The sequence below is a fragment of the Salarias fasciatus genome, chromosome 5 (assembly GCF_902148845.1).
Source record: "Salarias fasciatus chromosome 5, fSalaFa1.1, whole genome shotgun sequence".
NCBI classification, from domain to species: Eukaryota; Metazoa; Chordata; class Actinopteri; order Blenniiformes; family Blenniidae; genus Salarias; species Salarias fasciatus.
This window is the reverse complement of record NC_043749.1, coordinates 17,093,437-17,113,676: the sequence shown is the minus strand read 5'-3', so window position 1 is coordinate 17,113,676 and position 20,240 is coordinate 17,093,437. Positions and strand designations below refer to the sequence as shown.

At 41.7% G+C, this 20,240-nt stretch overlaps 1 protein-coding gene across 2 annotated transcripts in view; it reads left to right on the top strand.

Annotated features, from left to right (window-relative positions):
- The window catches only part of ppp1r16b (protein phosphatase 1, regulatory subunit 16B), a 97,105-nt gene that overhangs the window by 25,519 nt on the left and 51,346 nt on the right, over positions 1-20,240 (top strand). Inside the window, exons 1-2 of one of the 2 annotated variants that reach the window (XM_030091488.1) lie at positions 4,390-4,578; positions 6,988-7,407. In XM_030091488.1, coding sequence (XP_029947348.1) covers positions 7,137-7,407 — 271 coding nt within the window. In that variant the 5' untranslated portion in view covers positions 4,390-4,578; positions 6,988-7,136. Of the gene's footprint in view, positions 1-4,389; positions 4,579-6,987; positions 7,408-20,240 lie in introns of those variants that run through there. The other variant, XM_030091487.1, reaches the window with a different exon arrangement.

Sequence of the window (20,240 nt, the reverse complement as noted above, 5' to 3'; positions counted from 1 at the left end):
TGTCCTGCAAATAACACTCATACTATAGTGTCTTTAATTAAAACCGGAGGTTTTCCTCGTTTCAACTCGTCGTACATCCCTGTGAGGAAGACAAGTCCTCGTAATGTGGGAGTACAAACAGATTTAGACTGCTCCAGTTTCCTTCTGCTGTCCAAAAGCGTGCTTGGTACAGCTGTGATCGGTTCCAGCCCCTGTCGGTACAAAGTAGTGTGCAGTCCTTGAGTTGAACTGGTGAGATCTCTGGTTTCAAACCCAGTAAATAGAATAACACAAGGACACACGTACATGCACACACATGATCGACTTGAACGTTTCAGCTTCAGAAGCAAAGTGCACCCCTGATTCCGACCTCTCTCGTTCAATACAGAAACCCTTTTCTCACACATGTGCACGGGTGTGTGTGGTCAAAAAGTCAGAAATGGGTCTCAGGGCTCAGTGACCCAGACTCTGCTGTACAGGTGAAGTGGTTTTTGGTTTGAGGTAAGCTGTTGTAAAATTTTTGATGGTTGTTATTACTGTTTTGAATTTAGAAGACTGTTGAAATTCATGTTTGAATACAGTAATCTGAAAAGGTCAGACGTGATGACTATCAGTTCAAGCTAAATCTGATAACCCTAAATTCATTTGTAGATCCTAATTGATTATCACTCTCAAATAATCAAGGTTTTCACCTTGTTCTATTATTTTCGAGACTTATTTGTGCAGTTTCATGCTGTGCTATTGATTTTGTTTTGTTCCAGTTGGTCTTGTATTTTGTCTAATCTCATATTCATACTTAACGTAATCGTATTTATTCAAATAGAGCTTCTGACACTTTTTTAATACAGTCTGTTGATTAAAAAGTGGAAAGTAGGAGTAAAACAATGAAAATGTTTTCCTGGTAAATCCACTTCCTGGAGAAGTTGACCGTTGTTTCCATCCAGCAAAAAGAGTTTTTGTTGAATCCAGAGCATTTAGGTTTGACTCAGGAGTGTGAACGGTGTGATTTGCATTTTTGTGACCTTGTAATCAGAGCAAAAGTGGGTCCTTTGTGTAGAGACCGCCAATTTCTGAAAACAACAGCCTGAATAAATTCGGAGGCAGAACTGAGTGTAAAGCTGTTTGTAATTGTCACTCTATTCTGGGAGTTTGCTCTGGGCGTAAACAGTTTGCTGATAACAGCAGCTGTTTGATGTTCATTGTCTGACCTGCTTTTTATCAGTTAATCGGTATGAAATTCGCGCTGCTCGTTCTTTTTTTTTTTTTTTTTTTTTTTTTTTCCACAACAATGTTAAAAACCGAAGTGTGAGTGTCACACCGGTTTCTGCAGCCGGGGAGCCGATTGAGGTCAATCTGTGATTTGCCGCCTTGGCCCTGGGGACCGGCTGTGATTTCACCGGAGGGCTTACAGTTTCACCCGCAGCCTCCCGTCGCTCGCGCATCTTCACTTTGTCTTCGCCTCACGTTACGACATCGCCGCAACTACAAGTGTTCAGCTCTGCTGGAGTGTTCTCTGGGCAAGACGTTGCCCCTCCCCCCCTCCTCCTCAGGGCGACCCATGATTTATTCTCTTCCATCTTCAGCTGCTTAAAAAATGCACTGACATGTTTTTCATCTTCACCTGCTTTTAATCTTGCAGGAACAAAAAAAACAAAAAACTGCATGTGGGCCAAATTTGGTGATTTCACGGTTTGTCTTGTCTGTCAGAGAGCCGTCAGTGGGATTATGGGATGGAAACTTCCTCGTCGCCTCTGTGCTGCGCCGTTCGGATTGAGGCATGGTGAAATTGAAGCTGTCAGCATGTGATGCGCGGTGAAACTGAGCGCTTCAGGTACTTGTTTCCTATCGACGGTGGGCCGTTGCCCAGCAGCTCGTCAGACGAATCGCTCGCGTGGTTTCGGGGTATTCGGGTTGGAAAAGTGGTTTATTATTCTGAAATAATCTGCAGTGTTCTTGGAAAATTGCATGAGTTGTTCTGGCGGCGTCAACTTCGCTTGTATTTTCCGCGAGAGCGTCGTAATCAGCGTGTTGAAATAAAGCAAGAAAGCAAAGAAAAGTCACCCTGAATGAAGGAGTAGATTAGTTTTTTTTTGCAGCCGTCTCTCTGATAAAACTCATTATCAAGACTAAAAACGAAGAGTGAGGAAGTTTCAACTCTAATCTGCCAATTACTGATGGTTACCCGCAGATAATATGAGCTATATCGAGCTGCAGGTCCAGATTTATTCTTTTTATTGATTCTCTGGGCGACTGTTATCTTTGACTGTCCATCATCCATTTTATTCTGTGCCTTATACCTTTCAGAGCTGCTGGATCTGATCCCAGCTGAGCTGACTATGAGCAGAGGCAAACACAGAGAGAGTCACACACACACACACATTCACATGACCTGAAATGTGCATGTTTGGACTGTGGGGTTAAACTAGAGAACCTGGAGGAAAAACCCAGGTATGCACACGAGAAGGCCCCCGACTGCACCAAGACTGGATATATTCTCCCTCTGCAGCCATGATTACATATTAGAAATGTTTACTGGAAGATTTAACAGGTTTTCTGTCTTGACCCAATAAGATAATAAAAGTGTAATCATTGTTTCAGACACGAGAAAACCTGCAGATATGTTTCAGTCAGAATCGTTCTGTCTTCCAGCTGCAGACTTCACTCTGCAGAAGCCTTCGAGGCCACTCTCTGCTGTTTGGAGGTTATAACATTGAAATGCGGCCAAGATTAGTGTGAAACCATCCAGGGCTGCAGCTCTTTCTTACTTTAACGGATATTAATTCTACTTCTATAATGTTTTTCTAATGAGTCATCAAGATTTCAATTGTCATCCATGAACATTCATCAATAATGCATGGTAATATTTATAACCTGTAAGATATTTTAAGTTAGTTATGTTGAGGGACTCGCTCTCTGCAGACCTTGTAGCAATTTTACGGTCATAAATTCAAAAGAAATCCATTCAGTCTGGTACTGAAAGGCTCCGGACAATCACCCGGCATCAGGTGTCTGTTTGACTGCAGCTGAGCACATCTCTGATAAGAACGTCTCCACTAAGCAAACGTTATGAAAGGTTTATTCAGATGTGTAGGAAATGAGAAAGCAAAGTCAGATTTTAAGAGGTTTCTGCTGTGAGAATAATTTGCACTGAAAGCTGGATGATAGAAACATTTTGTGTCCTGCCGATTGATGCAGTTGTGGGTTTTTTTTGGTTATATTGGTTGAGTGTTGGGTGTTTACGTGTGTGTGTGTGTGTGCATGCGTGTGTGTATAACATCGTTACCTCCACTGTGATTTGATCACAGTAGCTCCTGGGTTTCATATTCCCTGTGCTAATGTTATTTACCATCAAAGACACTAAAGAAAACAGTGGATGTTCTTGTTTGTCACGCGTCCTGTGTGAAGGTAATTCATTTTGCCTGCCGCGCTCGCGTCTCAGATGGAGAGAGGTTGTGCACGTGGCGTCAATTACGACTCATCAAAATGAAATTCTACCTTGTAAAACGCAGCATGCTGTAAAATAAATTGGCTCATGTAAAAAAAAAAAAAAAAGCATCTTATTACACATCTTTTATACCTAGTTGCCTCAAATAACAAAATCTTAACAGCAGTCATGTTGAACCAAAAGTGAAATGAAGACTTCACCCAAAAGTGGTCCATTCATCATGCTACTTTATGAATTTGTCACCATCCCACTTTTTAGACAGAGGCACATCTCCAGTTGATTTGAAATCACATTACTTACTTACTTACCTCAACATTATGTTTTTGGGTTGTTGGGGAAAGCAGAGTACATGAAGAAAAACTGTAAACAATGATTCTAATAAAACTGTCACATTTATTTATATTGTCACATACAATTTTTTATGGAAGTTAGGTTACATGTGGTGGATTCTGTCCTCGGCGACGTTTCACAGAGGACTAATTATGAGGCATTGGCTTTCACATACAGATGTCTTTGTTTCAAAGAAAACTGAAGTGCACTGCACCAGGTTTCTGTCCTGGAAACATACACTTAACCGTACACACACACACACACACACACACACACACACACACACACACACACACACACACACACACACGCTGAAACTGAAAATAGCTTTTATGAACTGGAGGAAGACCTCTGACTTAAAGAAAAAAAAAGAAAGGAAAGCAAAGTGGTTTTAGTGAGCGAGTTTTAATGTCACTGATAAAAAAAAAAAAGAGGCTATAAAACTTTGCAACTCAGAAATTTTTATTCACAGTAAACCATAAATTTGAACATTAGCGACACCATTGAGACCAGGGTGCGTTTAGATTCTCTAGAACGATGTGGTTCGGGGTCTTTCCACGTCATCTACCTTCCAGCCGGCGTGATGCTCTTCCTGCTGCAGCCCTGACGCTGCATTGAGGCGAACTCAAGGGTTACGCTTTCGTTTCGAGTGGATGTGCTTCTGTGAGGAAGGAGCAGCATGTCGGCAACAGATGATACTGACAGAAAGAACAATACCACGGCGCTCGTGTAATTCTCTCAGTGCTGCGGGGATCACCTGCGGTGCAGCGGAGCATGTTTACATGTGAGGAATTAATACCAACCACAGCGTGATGCCTAGAGAGGTAGATATGCTCTATTATTTCTCTATTGCGTTTTTTTTTCTGTTTATGACCCATATGAAGTGGCGAGTTGAAGTTTTTTTTTTTTATAATAAGAATTTTTCTTTATAAGATTGTCAAAAATATATATATAAATATTTTGTGCCTAAAATAAAAGATTAGGTCTTTTATTTATGTGAACAAATATGTAGACATCCTTTTGCTATTGGCAGAAACGTACACAGAAATACTTAAAAAATATAAAAAAGAGGGATTATATGAATGAGAACTTATCGTATTTTCTCTGGTGTGGATTATAGCATTTTTTTTAATTCATGATTTTGAATCAAACTGTATTTTCACGCCACAACAATTGCTTTTTTACAGTTCATTCACAAACACACAGTCTGCGTTTCTGCATCTGCTGTCTGCTTTTTTTTTTTTTTTTTTTCTTGGAGGATTTAACGGGAGGGAAAAGTTGCTGACAGCTCCGGTTTGAAAATCCTGCTGAATAATTTGAAACCCTGCTGTTAATCCTCTTGTGATCAACCTGCTGGGTCCTGACCCAGTCTTTACAAATCACTCGCCGTAAACCATTTGGCTGTGTTGAAAACATTCTCACTCACTGCGAGCCTACAGACTCATTCGCCGCTCGTCGTTTATAAATTTGTCTTTGTTTAGAAAAAAACCCCACTGAAATTCAGTTCAAGTTTCTGTCCTGGAGACGCACACTTAACGGTATACACACACACGCACACACACACGGAGATGCGTTGGTGACGCTTGAAACCAACGCTGTCGGAAGTGATTATGCGTCTTGTTTCCTGTCCATGTTTTCAACAGTTTGGTGGCTGTTTGCAGAGGAAATGTAGAACGAGGTCGGTGGCAGACAGACTAGACGCAGCAGCGGCAGTATTTCGTCGCGTTAGCGTCTGGCTGCAGTCAGAAAGACGTATTTGTCATTGCTTGTCAAATAGTGAGGTTTCATGCATAAAATATATTGATTCCAAAGCTGTTGGAATCTTGCAGCCTGTCATTTATTTTTTTATGTTTGTGTTTGTGATTGGAAACGGGCCGCACTTTCATCAGGGGGAGGTTTTCTTGGCTCTGGTTTAAATGTCCGCGCATTGTTCAAGAGTGCTGTTTAAAGGAAGCAGACTGAATAATCACTGCAGGCTGTGTGTATGTATCCCAAATTCTCTATTTTCCATCCTATTTCAAACTTTTGTGGCCCTGCTGTTGATCCTTAAATACCAACAAAGCATTGTTTTCAGCTTTGAGATGATTATTCTGGAGTATTTTCATATACTTGCTGAACGAATCGTCTCTCCCTGCCGGTCCCTGAAAGTGAAAACAAACTGAAGTCTGGCTTTGTTGGGGTGGCTTTCAGTTGTCAGAGAAAAAAAGACACTGTTGTGCATGTTTACAACCAGAAAGAAGCAACATCATCGAAAAATCCCCGCTTCAGCTCGCTGCCCCACTACGTTTTTTTTTTTAATTTTTTTTTTGTGTCCTCACTCCTTATCAGTTAGTCATTATGCAGACGTTGCTTTATAGCGAAGAGGAAGCGGTTAACCTTGTCGGAGCCTGGCAGACGCGACTGTGCAACGGCTCACAGAGAGAATGGAAACGAGAGGCATTAACCCGTGCTTAGTCATTCGGGTAGAAATTGAAAAAAGTGACCCCCATTCTCATCGAGGTGCGTTTATCCCTCGTTTACTCAAATGTCCTGCTTTTGGCGAGGGATCCATTTAAAACGCATTAATGAGCGGAAATGGAATCCATCAAAATAAAAAGATTGCTCTTACTGTTATTTCACCTTTATGACAACCTCGGCCAAGGATACTTGTATTGTTATGATAATAGAAGCACATAAACCGTAGAAATGCCGTTTGCTCAGCACTTAGTGGATGCGATCGCTGGTTTGTGTAACTAGGCCACCGAAATGCCGCTCTGTGCATTTTATTGTTGTGCATCATACCAAAGCTCATTTTAAAGTGCCAGCATTTCCTGGAAAGACTTCACAAAAGCAAAGTGAATTTACTTGAAATGACACTTTGCATTTTCCCCTTTTTGCTTACCAGCCTGTTTTATTAAATTTCCAGCTGGTTGAAATTGAGTTTGTGTTTTTTTGACATACTTTAACAGGTTTTTTTTTTTTTTTAATATTTCATGCTGTGAATATACAGTACTGGGCTGCACGGTGGTCCAGCGGCTCGTCTGCTTCCAATACCTTCTGTCTTCGCACCAATCACCTGTGCCCACGATTTTTCTTACTGACCTTCCTCTTCTCTTATTTGGAAGCTTCACCCTACCCTGAAGCTATCCTCAGCACCCTGCCTTTTTTTTTATTCATTTAAAAAAATAAAAAAAAGAAACATTTTGGGACTGTATTTGTCTGAACAGCCTCTTTTTCTCCGTCTTCTCCCTCAGGCTGTTTACTGCTACTAAAAGGATGATGGTGACGATAATGGGAGGAGGCCTTCGCCGAAGGTGCAGCCCGCGCTAGAGTCCTGATCCCCGCCTCCACCGCCGCTCCCGCCACTGCTGTCCGCCCCGCTCCCTCCACCCCAGCCGCCGCCATGGCCAACCACCTGGAGCTGATCCAGGAGCTGCAGCAGCTGGACAAGGTGCCCAGCCTGGAGAGGCTGCGGGCGGCCCAGAAGCGGCGAACCCAGCAGCTGAAGAGATGGGCCGTGTACGAGAAGGAGATGCAGAACAAGAAGCGGAAGGCCGACAAGAAGGGCCGCAACGCCAACAACCTCCTGCAGTCCCACGAGTCCAAGAGGCACGTTTCGTTCGCCGCCAGCGTGGCGCTCCTGGAGGCGTCGGCCAGGAACGATCCAGACGAAGGTAAGAGCTGGACATGTGTCGCTCACGCTGACGGCTGTAATGCTGCCGCTTTGGATACTTACCTGCGATAATGAGACGATACTTCGAGAGTCTGTGCTGCTGTTCCGTCGGGGAGTTGAGAGTTAAAGTCGACTTAAAGCTCAGTGTCGCCACATTTGAATAATCACTCCAATTTCAGACTCACCTCACTACTTCAGCCCGGTATCAAAATGCCAAGGTCAGGAAAACGATTAGCTGGGCCTGCCCACTTAAACTGCCAGTGGAAGTCACTCCATTTGAAATAAATTTGTTCTGCTAGGAGACTGGTTTATCATTGGAAAATAATGGAGTTGTCACACTGAGATGAAACTCTGCCAGTCTTTTAATTAAAATTTCTACGGATGGTGCCCCCCCCTATTTGGAGATAATAATTGTTTTCCTCCGGTACAGGCAGTCCCGCGATGCTGCGGCAGCGCTAACAGCGTGTCTGTGATGCCGGGATGATAACACGCTGCTATCTTTTAGATATGGCATCTAATTTAACGTCACTTTAACCTGGAATTGGATTGAACTCTGCATAATAAGAAATGCAGCGAACAGCAGCGCTACTGTACATCCTCCACTGGTGCAAGCTGTCTGCGGAGATGGGAAACGCACCACGAGGATGATGCATTTCCATGGTGATTCTTACAAAGCAGAAGCTTTGCAATGCACATACTCATGCACATACACTTTGAGCATGCATTAGCTTCTGCAGGAGTGAGAGACAGTGGAAGTCTTGGGACTTGTAATGTGTGCACAGCCTGCTAGATTTTACAGTAGTACTTAACCTTAACGAAGCTTTAATAGAGCAGACATGCACTGCAGGGATTTTAATTGAGTAAAAGGATATGTTTTTTCAGACTAGCAAATGCTTCTGGTGTGATATTGACAGGATTCAGAGTGAATAGCATGTTATGAGCTGTTGTATGTGTGTGTGTGTGTGTGTGTGTGTGTGTGTGTGTGTGTGTGTGTGTGTGTGTGTGTGTGTGTGTGTGTGTGTGTGTGTGTGTGTGTGAGACCCCCAGAAAGAAGGACTTTTTGGAGCAAACACTCAGAAAAAAACCCTGATCCTCAAAAATCTGCAAATCTTCTGATTAAAGGTTGATTTAATAATGAGACATTTATCATCAGCGTGAGCGAGAGCCATTAGTAACGGCCTCTCAGAGGCCAAATTGCTTTTCATTACTTCATCAAGGTGTTAAAGAAATCAGTGAATGTCGGTGGGTTCGCTCAGTTTTTAGAGGACAGACCTAACAAAAGAAGCGTTCCGCCGCATGACTAAATCTTGTTTTTTTTTTCTTTTTTCTTTTTTTTTTTCTCAATTTTACCTTGAGAACAGTTTAAATGGAGCAGGTTTTCAGGACCATCTGGCTTCGAATTACAACTATTTCCAGCTTGTGGAATAGAACTAACTTTGCTGATTAAAAAAAAATGAAGTACCTGAAGTATTGTTCATGCTTGGTTAAACAGATTACAGCTGTGTGTATGTGGAGGATTGTGCAGGCAATGATACAGCAGGATGAATATATACAAAAATGAAATAGGGCTTTGTATTTTGGATTAAATTGTGGGTAGAGCAGACTAAACATTTCAAGGTGCTCGGTTGAAAGAAATGAAATGAATTTCCCTGATATTCAGATATTTCCAGACGAACCAGTGTTCTGTAATGTCCGACCAAACAGGTCTGGCAAATATAAAAATGCTGATGCACGTCCAAGCCACTGAGTAAACACTTCTCCACAACAATCCCAGTAAAAAGTGAACTGTGCGTAATAAAGCGCCTGAGAGAGGATGGGTGGTGCAGTATCTATGTTATTATATGAGCCTAGATTGAGTTGAAGACGGTAATAGATATTTTATTTTAGGCGGAGCCTCCTAAATGTCATCAATTGAATGAAATGTTTCCATCTGGAAAATTACTGGACTGTTGCAGCTGCTCTGTTATTTCCTTCAGCCACTCAGTCTCCATATCAATATTACTGGACTTCAGCCATGGGCTTTTTTTTCTTTTTAAATTTTTATTTTAGTTTCGATACCTGTTTGGCTTCTTTTTTTCGTGCCTTTTTAAGCCAAATGAAACTTTGATTTAAAGGGATGTGTGTTCAGAACACGGGGATGGGGTGACTTTGATCATTGTGAAAGTCAAAAACACCAAATTGTGACCAATTTCACATCTACATCTGCCACAAGGACTTATATAGATTGGAGCAGATGATTCAATGAAGCAGTTTATTGTGCATTTTTCCTTTAAATCAATTTGCTTGCATATAGTGTGTTTTAGGTAGAAGTAAACTCAAACAATGGTTTTTAATGTCAACCAAATTGGTGCAGATGTGCTTAAAATGACCATTATTCTACCGTGAGCAGGGAAACTAATATTTGAAGTTTCTGGAACTTGTGACCTGATGTCTGTCTGATTCAGAAATTAATTTTATCCTCCCAAACTATTGAACACTGCATTCTTTACATTCCCCTGATGGTGCATTATGTGGTCTTTCAGGAGGATCAGAGGTTTGTACGACACAAGCTTCAGTGATTTGTAAAAGAGTCATGCTCATACTAATGATCTGCCTCCTTATGTCTTATCTTAGATGAAAAAGTGTTGTGATGTGTTGATTCGTACTGTTGCCTCACAAGAAGTCGATCTCAGCTGGAGCTGCTTGGTCCTTTCTGTGAGAAGTTTGGATGTTTTCCCCGAGCCTCTGTAAAGCTCTTCAAGTCAAAAGACATGATTGTTGGGTTTATTCATGACCACACTGTGGTTTATTTAATTATGTTCTGTGTTATTCTTTGTGACTCCGGCAATCTCGCCAGGGTTGACCATACATCTTGTTGTCTGGATTGAGCACTTATGGCGTTGTTCACCGTCCGTGGCCGATCGTAGAAGCCTCGTCCATGTCGTTTCATCCGATCTGACAGTGTTTCCTGATGTCAGAGCTATTCATATTGGAATATAATATATTTAGCTTTATCTTTCAATCTGTAGCATCAGTGGTAATAATACTTTCGCACATCCCCTTCCAGACCCATTCTTGTAAATAATGAACTTTTCTCGTCAGCTGGAGCAGTCTGTTCTCACTTCATCTATTTTTCACACACCATAATAAATGTGCTACGCTGTGTTTCTTAAATCTGCACCGCTGGACGCAGTGAGAGCACTTCATCTCGAGCGTTTCTGATGTTAAAGGCTCTGCCAGTTCTCCTTACCTCTGACAGCGCCTGGGCAAGAAAAACATTTGCTATCGCCGCTGTTTAATGAGGGTGACCATGAAAGCGGCGCAGAGATAAAAAGGGAAAGGAGAGCCGGGATGTAGCAGTGCCCACACAGCTCCAGTGGCAGCTGGCTCGCTCCGGAGCCTGATAATCTCCTCTCTCATCCCCTCTGGTCCCCAAATGCTCGTTCAGGCATCATGACTCCACACGCTGTGTAGTAGACTGCTGGCAGGCTGCGGGCGTCTTGCTCAGAAACACTACGTGACGGAGAGGTGGATTCAGTTATTTGTTCTTTTCACATAGTTATGTAAAAGACAGAAAGGACAAATAAATGTTGGTGGAAATGATTCTGAGCATATTTGACAATGTATAGTGACTTTTTAGAAATCAGTGTTGACTATTAGAGGAGCATTAAATGCATATATGCAAAAGAATGACTAAGTCTGACTAATGGATTGAGAGATTTCGGATAAACTAAAGCAGCCACAGTGAACAAGCAGGGTTGAGATGCAACAACGACACAGAAAGAGACACAGAGAGAGACAGAGATCGACTCTGACCTGAGGCTGACTCTGCCCTCCTCCCGGACATAATAAGATGAGAGGGTGAATCGGCTACTCGAATTAAGCTCATTGGTTGGAGTGGATGATTTGTTTCCTGCGTTTCTCCTCTTTGTCTTTATTTGTCTCCATCACTGCAGAATCAGTTAGAAGTGCAGTCAGTTGGCCGGAGGCAGTGGCTGTGAGCCCAGGCCAGTAAATATCCCGTAAATATCCACGGGATTGTTGGTATGTGGGTTTCATGTATGGAAATCTCGCTGTTACCCCTGCATTTTGTAAGCTCGCCTTTCTGTCATGAACAACAGTTTGGACTTGAATAATGTATTTCTTTCAGTGTGTACTTCTCAGTATGGGAGAAAATGTAGTAAAATAGCAATTAGAACTGTGCGATGCACATGAACAAATGCAGACGAGTTGATTTAAAAGCGCACAGGATCCATTGTCTGGCGGTGGTTTGGGTGTGAATATGGAGTCTTTCCACATTAATTCCATATCAAAGTTAAATATTAAAGCTCGTGTCCGGAGTTTCCGTTCGTTTCCAATGTATGTATCATTTTTCAACAGAGCTTAAATGTGTCAGTCTGGTTCGATACTACAATATAATATTAGCATAAAGCAATATAAAAATTAATTTATGAGCTCCGCCTTCGTCTCATAGACCCCCATGTTATCCGAAAAAGCGCCGGTCAGCGTCAGCCAATAGATTTCGAGCTTCCGCATTCTCGTGTTGTCAATCAAAGTGTGCGCGCAGCCAGAGAGCACGGCCGCTCGCCCAGGCAGAGGTGAGTTAGCCACGCAGCAGCCACCGCGCTCACCTCGGATATATCCACTGTCTGCTGAACATCCACCGTAAACAGCTAAACATGTAGGATGCTGTAGGACTCGGAGGCTCTCATTTTCACCGGACGGATAATAGCGTGCACAATTAAAGGGGCGTGGCTTGGTCGCTCGTGAAAGCAGAGGGAGGGGGAACCTCGAGACATTGGATTAAAAAAAACCTCTCTCTTTCAAAACTCCGGACACGAGCTTTAACATATATCAATGCAGTATGAACAAGAATGTTTTAGTGTAGACAGAGACTCATCATACTGGTGTGAATGTATGCATCAAACATGTTATTTTATGATATAAAAATATGTAGATATCGATAAAAGGCTTTAAATGACGTGTGGGCTAAAAAGAAAGGTGTGTGTGGGTGTCTGCAAGGTGGATACAGCACTACAGAAGATGTACTTATGACAGTCCCTGCTTTAGGATGCACTCATACATGTATTTGTGTGAGTTTGAGTATTTCAGGTTTCATGAATGTAAATAAAGTTGTCAGGATGCGCCTCCTGTTGTGGAAAAGCAGGGCTCCGTGTGTGTGCTTGTCTGAAGGGATGAGAAAGCAGAGAATAGCATTTAGCAGCGGGCTGAGTGGAAAGGGAGGCTTCTCCTAGCCGGGGCCCATTTCTCTTCGCCCCACGGCTGCCACGATCCCGAACCCTCTGCCCCCTCACGGCGATGAGGCCTGATGGCTGTGAAATTACTGTGAAGCACCTCGGTGTCTTTGCCTGCGTCTCTCTGGCCATTGAGACTGATAGGATTTCTCTTCTCCAGAGAACCGCTATCCTACAGAGGAGCAGCGAGTGGGGGTCAGAGAGGACAACACACACACACACACACACACACACACACACACACACACACACACACACACACGCACACACACAGACCTGACATTTCCTTTTAACTTGCTGCGTTATCTGATGAGCTTGTCAAACAACTCCGATATGATGGAGGGAGTTCAGACTTTCTGACAGAGAGTGAAACTGTGGAACGACTCAGGATAAAAAGCCCAACACTGCAAAAATGTACCGTTTCTTCCTAAATCCATGTTTACAATCCTCAGCTGCAAGGACTGTTTTTTGAAACATACCTGCAAAGACGCCCTCTGGCCATGAGATATTGAACATGGTCAAAATGTTAATTATCTTAAATAATTTCTCTGGAAAAACAATGGGATTGACAAAACTGGTTCAGATTTCTTAACATGATCCATATGTTCTTAGGTAGCACAGAATGTGTTTTCCAGTAGTTTGCAAGGTGAATATTATAATTTGACTAGTCATTCAGTATATCGGTGTACATTTCCAACCAATACCGGAGTTCTGCCCCCTCCCCAAGAAGAAACTATTGATTGTCAACTAGCTGCCAGTTAGACATTTGCTTGTTGGACCATATACATTTTTTTTTCTGTGAACAGTACTTTTTTTAAGGATTAAAAGGCACACAGTCGTGGATTGGAAATAATCGTGTTTAAAATATTTCAGAATGCAGCGTTTGCAGGCTTGTAGTATTTTTTTTTTATAATTTATTTAGTATTGAAAAAGTTAGGAGGACATTTTTTTTTGTTTTATGTCTGACAACAAGCATAAGTGCTTCTTCGTTATGGAAATTATCCATGTAAGTAAATCTCACTGAGCATGAGTCGCTCTGCAACAAATTTCGTTTTTTAAAGGGAAAACATTACAATGCCAAATATAAAGCCGATGTTGCAGAGGTCACATTACAAACCAAATGCACAGAGGCTCAGGGCAGCGACAAGAAAAAGGTGAATGAAAGTTCGCCATTGTTAATAAGTGCGAGTTCAGGGTGAGAGACCTGAACTGAACTGAAGCTGAAAAGAATTACTTTCAGACAGAAATGTGATCAAGTGCAGCTTAAAAATAAAATGGGATTTTCAAAAACTGTAAATCATAAAAACCATAATCCAGAGGTGTTAACATTTAAAGGCAATCAAATCCTTGAGGTGATTCGATAATAAAAAGTGCATAAAAAGTAATGAATGTTCAGTAAGAATCTTTCAGAGTGTCTCTGAGGAAAAGCAGTAAATCCTCTCAGTGAAGCTCTGCTCTCTTGTTTTTGCCAAAGTGTTTTAGAGATGATTATTTTTAATGGTAGAAAAGAGCCAGTTTACATGATGTGGTATCTAACCTCGTCTGAAGGCAAAAAGTATTCATAGTGGAAAATTTTATGAAATCGGTTCAGTTTATACTAACTTTCTGTATCTTTTCACTCTTAATGATTGATGGTGTTGGACATATGGCTGTCTCAGATGTTGGCATCATAAGCTGTTTGTCAAGCGGTTTGATCGTGTCATAAAATATACGTTGACACTTTAAAATGTTTTAGTTTAATCTGACTTAGTTCTACATTTTTGAAAAACATTGTTTTGATTCAGCACACGCTTTCAGTTAACAGTTGGATTATCTCTGTGGTTTGAGGACTTGTTTATTGTTTATATTTATTGTTTGCTTAACTTCCTCCTGACTCACTGATTTCTTCTCCGGAATAAATTGGAGAAAATTGATTATTAAGTTGATTTTCTGCCTCTTAGCTTGAATACATCGATTAATTGTTGAAAATGTAACATAAATAACTCAAAACAAGCGTATTATGAAGTAAAAAAGAAGGTGGGCTTGTTTTTCTTCTTTCTAAAGGTCTAAATGGTTCGCTTTTGGTGCCGTGGCTGCAGGGATCTCCAGCGGTGACCGGAGCGGCTGTCTTTTGCCTCTCTGTGAACCCGCTCTGTGTTTTCGTTCATTCACGTGGCAACAATCAGCGCTTTAATTACCACTTATCCCCCACCTAAAATCACAACTTGTAGCTCCGTGTTTGAGAAGCCACATTCAAAATCCACGCTCCACATTTAGCCCTGCGGCTTTTGCCTCTGGATCACCACTTTTTTTTTTTTTCCTTCTGCCATTTCATCGCCGTAGAAATGCAGCCGAGGAAAAAGTTTAAGGCTCCAGGACAGAAAAAAAAAATGCTCTTCCAGCGAGTAACGCCTGTTGAAGGCAGGATTCACATGTGGATTTATTTGTTGTTGTTATTTTTTTTCTCTTTCTCATTATTTGTTTGCAAATTAGGTCTCAGAAGAGCCTTTGCCTTCCTCTGCTGCCTTATTAGAGTGGTACGGCTTTGTCTTCAGAGGCCTCAGATAGGCTTCGCTGCTCTCGGGCATATGGTCGCAAATAAGTGACATTAAAAAAAAAAAAAAAAAGCTCTGTTAAGTGAGGAGCGAAAATTCAGCACATTCTTTTATGTACCATAAGTTTTCATTTTAATCTTTAAAGAGTAACACAATAACAAACGGCGCAGGCCAGTGCAGGTTCAGCCAGTTTATTTGACTTTCATAAAAATTACACCAGCTCAGACACTTAATGGGACCCTCACGCTGAATTTTTACAATCAGCGACCTTCTCTCTGTGTGAGAGAACAAGCTTCTAAATATTTTAAAGTGGTATGAGGGGACTTCTGGCAGAGTGCTGCTGGGAGAGAAATTGTAAGACTAAATGGACAAGAAGGATGAATTCCAGTAACAAAAGAGACATTAATGGTGTACATATGTGTCGTCATGTCCTGTAATATACGACTTGGAGTCTCGAGTGTTATTGTGTTATGTGGTGAAATCTTCAGAAAAGTTCAAACTTCTTTTTCAGCCGACGCCTCTAAATGCCAGCTGAAGTTTCACCCTCACTGTTGTACCACGGATGCAAAACATTTGCGGCTAATAACAGTTGTAATTTCCGTCCACGCTCCATAAGCTGTAATGTGTGTTGGTCAGTCGCCGCTTTGGTTCAGACACTCCTCCTCCAGCTGGGAGTCCGTCTGCCTGCGCTGACCCTCTGACATTTACTGACGCCTTCATGATGTTGACATTTATAATTTCCAGAACACGACTCAGTAGCTTTTCAATGGATTGCTGAGATGGTGATTTCAGCTTTACAGCTAATTAAAAATTTCAGAAGTCTGCAAAACTTTTAATTTCTGTTCGGTTGTTAAGCTGCTATCAGGCTCAGTGGGGTCCATTTATTTCATAATAACTCCAACAGCACAATGAGAGCAGTTTCATTCGACATTTAGCTTTGCAAATGCACTTATTGACATAATCTGCACATATCAGCTGTCATTTTTTAGAAACGTTTCTGAGAAATCAAACAAAACATAACACATTTTGGGCAATATTAGAGGTTAGTTTCATCTCATTTATAAATCGTTAATACATGATAAAATAGTTTTCATTGCATATACTTTCACTCAGCACAAACATATTTGATCAGCGCTCTTACAAGTGAAGGACAACAAAAGAGGCGTCGGGGTCCTCTTAGAGCATGAAAACAAAGTAACAAACAACAAAAACACTGACTTGCTAATATTTAGATGTCCAAAACGTCTGTGTGCTTCATGTTGCCAAAATATAAACTGGAAAATCTGATTGTTTGACGCTATGTTTTGTTGAAGAAGATGTCCCATATTGGAGGCTAACACTGCTGATTAATCAGCTAATTTAGATTTCCAGAATGGATTTCTTTATCTATCCCAGGTTGAGCCGCCGTAGGCCTGAAGCATTAGAGTGCTGCCCAACAGTGAATGACACCTTCTCACACCAGCATACAAAAGTAGAAGCAGTTTTCTGTTTTTAATGCTTTGGAAATTGTGTTATGAATGTAATTTTGAGAACCATCACCTGTGATCACTGAAGCCCCTTATAGAAGACCCTGAACCTCAAGTTTAGGTCGCTAATGTTTCAAGTAGAAGCACTTCGTATTTGCATTTTTTGCTTCAGAAAAGTTTCACTTTTACACTGCAACTTTTTTAAAACGATGTACATTTACATGGAAATGGAAGAAAATTATATCGTTATCATGCCAGTGTGCGTGTGTTTTAATGAAAACACACACACAAAACAATTCACTATGAACATTAATCATGGCGAGTACATAGACATTCATATGTGCAGAAGTATTTACTGCCGCTGCGATCTGCATGCGCAGTTTTAAGTTTTAAGTTTTTAAAAAAGTTGCACCTTTGACTATTTCCAGGGAGACGGACCATTTTCAAAAAGTCCCACCCTGGGAACAGTTTTCAGTCGCTCTGAGTACTCTTGTCATGTAAACAGATACTGAAAACAATGAAAGTTCTTCAGTTTTTACTTGAAAATGCCGTTGTGTAAACAGGAGTGGCGAATCACTGGTCTTTTGATGTGAATAAAAGATAACAAATGAGAAAAATCCATTTCTTGACTCGTTTGCGGTCACTTGAAGATAATGTACTGACAATGTATGTGCTTAATTTTCTCTAAATAATCCGTAATAAAGGAGCAGATAAACAGTCTGTAGAGCCGGAAAAGCTTCTCGAGGATGCGTGGATCACCGCGCCTGCATGAGACACGCACAGCTGAGCTCAAAATGTAGCATGGGAGAAAGCGCGTCCGCATCGGTGGTGCGCGGACCTTCCAAAGCGGACGCGGAAACGCGTACATGTGAAGCATGGACGGGCCTTATGACAACAGGCAACAGTAGAACAGAAACCTCCAGAACAGGCAGATGTCAGTCTGCTGCCAATAATGTGTTTATCATGACGATGAAAGCCTGATGATTGGAGCACATGAAAGACAAGTGGGATGATAAACACACAGGGCAGAGCCGAGGTAGCGCGAGCGGCGCTGTAACAAGGCGAGCGTTGCTGCTCTGTGTCAGATTCTGCTGCGATGATGTTGGACCAGGACAAAAGGCACCTGGTAATCTTCAGACGATTTGCTCTCGCAGACATTAAAGAATGGACTTTGAGACCGATTTACCCTCCTTTGAAAGCTGCCTAAAGCTCGTTATCCATCACCTCCTTTCAAATGCCTTCGAACGCTGCAAAGCTGTGGATCTGCTATATAAAAGGCCGCCGACACCAGGTTCATTTCAGGCAAACAGTACTTAGTGTGTCCTTAATCTCTCTGTTGTTTGTTTGCTTTCCTTGCTTTCACTTCCAGTAAGTTTCCTCTAATGTGTCTAAAAACGCATGTACTTCATTTTTTTGAACTCAAAGTCTTTCAAAAAGCAGCTTTTTTGTGTGAAGGCTGGTAAACCATCTGCCTCCCTGCTCAGCACAAACTAGCGAGCCGTCACAAGACGTTGTTTATTCACCTGTTGGGTTAAGCCGCTGCGACCTTTGACAAGTGGCTCGTAAGCTGGCCGGTGCCTGTCGTGCCTCATATGTAGTGACACAGCTCGCTACGAGTGTGTAAACACAACGGGACCCAGTCTACCTGCCCCTGTTATCAAAACATCTTATTACACCACACCTTCTGTTTGTTGTTTGTGCAAGAGAGAGTAATTAAATCTATGACATTTTAATTAGTGGGTAAATAAAAGAAAATCTAATTAGCTGTTTTGAAGTTATTTTAATAATAAATTTGAGATACCAATCATTTATTGTTTTTTTTTGTTCTTACAAGTGAGGAAAAAAGCAAAATGAGGACTCAGAATTGCCGAGTACTTTTCTATTTTCTTCTTCAGGTCAATTTAGGTAAAGTTATAAACAAGTGGATGGATGGAATTTTCCACTCATAAGCTGCAAACATAAAGATTAACCACATTTTTAACATTGTTTCCAGTAAATAAAGCACAAAAAGATTTGTCCAGTGTACAATATCTACTAAAATGACTGAAATGATACAAAAAACACTTCTGACATTTCAGTTTGTGTGTAATAAAATATATGTGAATGTTTTAATCGCGAGGAAAAATGAAAGGTAACTTTTGCACAGTGTTCTCATTCTTCTTTTTTTCTCATGCACTTGTATATTTATCTATAGTATTTAGTGCTAGAAGAAAGCAAGAAAAGCCAGAATGCAGCTGAAAGCTAAATAAAAAAGGAACATAATGTTCCCAACAGGACCTTGTAAAACACCCGAACGTGTTCCTGGTAATCTGAAAAGTCACAGGTAAACAGTGAAAGGTATTTTTCTTGACGCGTCAGTGCTTCTTGTGGCTGTTTTTTTTTTTCCATTTGCTTCTGATTTACGTTGTTAAGCCTAAACATCAGAACATAAGGGAATAATATATCTTGTGAAGAAGCAGCGCTCTGGTTCAGAGCTTTTTGAATGAGTCATCTCTCTGTTCAATCTGTCAAGCGAACATTTTGCATTAATTGCGTCTCCTCTGCCAACGTCAGAATACACCATATGGCGTTTTTAAAAAAGTTTTTTTTGAACTCATTGATTCATTGACTGCAGTCAGTTTGATCACTTCTACTGCGTTTCATCTCCACTGGTGACAAAATTAGGCCACTCCACTTCAGGCCAAATCAAAGCTCCTTCACCGCCGCCTCGTCCCATTCTGCCTTCTTCCCCCCCTCGCCGTCTTCATCACCGTTGATTTTATGTGACATTCAGAGCGGGTTGATTACTCAAGTGGGATCTGGCATTTCATTTCCCTGAGCAGTGCCGCGACAATGACTGGCGCTCTTGCGCGGGTGGCTTCTGCCGAATGCTCCTCTGATTAGCAGGGCGAGTTGTACTCCCCTGACATCACTACATTTGAGAAGCTGTCCCTTTATTTTGCTCTCAAACCGTCACTCCGGCCGGACTCTGAGGTTTTGGGGGGTTTTTTTTCTCTTGTCTTTTCCTGTCAGCCCTCCTGTGATTAGAAGAGCTTTCATGAAGTCTCAGGCAGCCTTCAGGTCAGCGAAAACTCTTTCTCTGTTCTCCCGTTGATCTGCTGACTGCCCCTCGCTTTTTTTCTGATCCTCCTAAATTGAGATTCCTCCTTGGGCGCCGTCAGACAGAGCTGCTCCAGCCTGACACACACTGGCACCGCCGTCTCCTCCTCGCCACGCTGGCTCCTGCGCCTCAATCCGGCATCTGACTCACCCCGGTTGTGTGACATAATTCAGGATTAACAAGCCAAAATCTCACAGTAGAAGCAATATAACCTTGCAGACTGTAAATATTTGGCCTGCAGAAGACCAAGAAACTATTGAGAAATTGTTTTTTTTCACGTTTGTCGTTCACTGCTGCATGTTTCATTTCATCCTCAGCCACACTCTCACTCACTTTCTTTGAATCTCTCCAAACATTTTTTTTAATACACTAGGATCAAAGTCACAGGATTATTATTATTGTTCTTTGCCGTTTGGGGAGCAGCTTAAGTGAGCCGTGCAGTAATAAGCGGTGGTCTGCCAACAGGCTCGCTGAGCTCTGCCTCTCCTCCCCACTTTCAC